The 1,447-nt window shown below is 42.8% G+C and overlaps 1 protein-coding gene across 1 annotated transcript; it reads right to left on the bottom strand.

Moving 5' to 3' along the window:
- Positions 1 to 358: 358 nt before the first annotated feature.
- Positions 359 to 1,162, bottom strand: LOC121853389 (serine/threonine-protein kinase pkn2-like). Its single transcript, XM_042347453.1, has one exon. The coding sequence runs from the start codon at positions 1,160 to 1,162 to the stop codon at positions 359 to 361; it is 804 nt and encodes a 267-aa protein (XP_042203387.1).
- Between the last annotated feature and the right edge of the window lie 285 nt (positions 1,163 to 1,447).

Genomic DNA, 1,447 nt, shown 5'->3' with positions numbered 1-1,447 from the left:
TGTAAAGGATAAAAAGTCAATTTCTGAGTTGTAGGTTAAAATTTATTTATTTATTTATTTCATTTATTTACAGGTGCAATGCAAAAACGAAACTATTACTATTCCTAGAAAACAGTAGTAGCTGTAGAAGGGGTAATGGTGTGTTTATCTCTTACAATGGCTGTTGGTGCGTGGAGGAGGAAGAGGAGAGGTGGGTCGAGGAGGAGGATATTCATATTGATAATATTTATATTTAACCGTTTATTTAACCATAATAATATACAGAATGGACTATTGTGACAGTATTGACATGGCTGAGCCAAGTGAGAGCATGAGCTCTCAGTGGCATCTGATATATAGGCCTACTGTACATGTTGTATCAGTGGTGTGTCTTGGAGGGGGAGAGCACCTCAAGGGAGAGCTCCTCGAGGGACTGCTTAAAAACGTCAATCACCTTAGCGAGACTTGGGCGGTGCTGTGGGCTGCGGCAGAGCATTTTCTTGCACAGGTCTTTAACCCCTGGCGGCCAGAGGTTGTCAAAGGTATTTTGGGTGTCGGAGATCATCACTGCAAGCGAATAAATGTCGCTGGCCGGGGTGCAGGGTTGACCTTTAAATAGCTCGGGGGCGTAATGGCTCCCGTACGGGTTGCAGCGTAAGGTCAGGTGGCCACCTTCGACTCTTGATAAGCCAAAGTCGATAAGGTGGGAGGTGAAGGATCCATCGGGATTCTTCTCCAGCAGAACATTATCCCCTTTAATGTCATTATGGATGATACCCCGGCTGTGTACCTCGGCTAGGCCTTCAGCTATGGGTAGAAAGAGGTTTATCGACCGTGTGGGAGATAAAACAAATAAATTATCGATAATGTCGTACAGTGATTGACCCTGGCAGACTGAGAAGATCATTACCGGGTAATCGAAGCACGACCCCAGCAGGATGGGGGATCCACCAGCGCCATTTACTTTTAAATTGTTTTCTATCTCACTTTTAAAGATGTTGTTGACGCCATGGCTTACTCCTATTTTAGCGCAGGCAGGTCTGTTGAAAAACTCTCCCAGCAATACTTCGCCACTGACCCCTTCGCCCAAAATACCGGTCTTATTGAATAATTTTTGAAAGTCGGCATAACCGAACTCCACCAGGTGTGATCCCTCTTGGTAGCTAGTCATCTCTTCTGCCATCTTATTTGGAAAGTTATTGAGATGAAGCTAATGAGGTAAACTTTTTTTTCGGGGGGTAAAGTGTAACTGAATATATAATACGGTTGGAATTTTCACATGTGACAAAAGATTCACAAGAAAAGAGTGACATATAGTATAGTGATAGTGATGTAATGTTCTGCTGTAGTGTAGATGTGCTGTAGTGTAGATGTAATGATATTGTAGTTTATATCTGGTGTAGCGATGATGTAGTCTTATATGTTGTAGTGAAGATGTTGTAGTTTTATATCTGGTGTAGTGATGATG

This window comes from Homarus americanus, unplaced genomic scaffold (genome assembly GCF_018991925.1).
Source record: "Homarus americanus isolate GMGI-L3 unplaced genomic scaffold, GMGI_Hamer_2.0 scaffold3691, whole genome shotgun sequence".
NCBI lineage: Eukaryota > Metazoa > Arthropoda > Malacostraca > Decapoda > Nephropidae > Homarus > Homarus americanus.
This window is presented reverse-complemented; position numbering and strand designations above follow the sequence as displayed.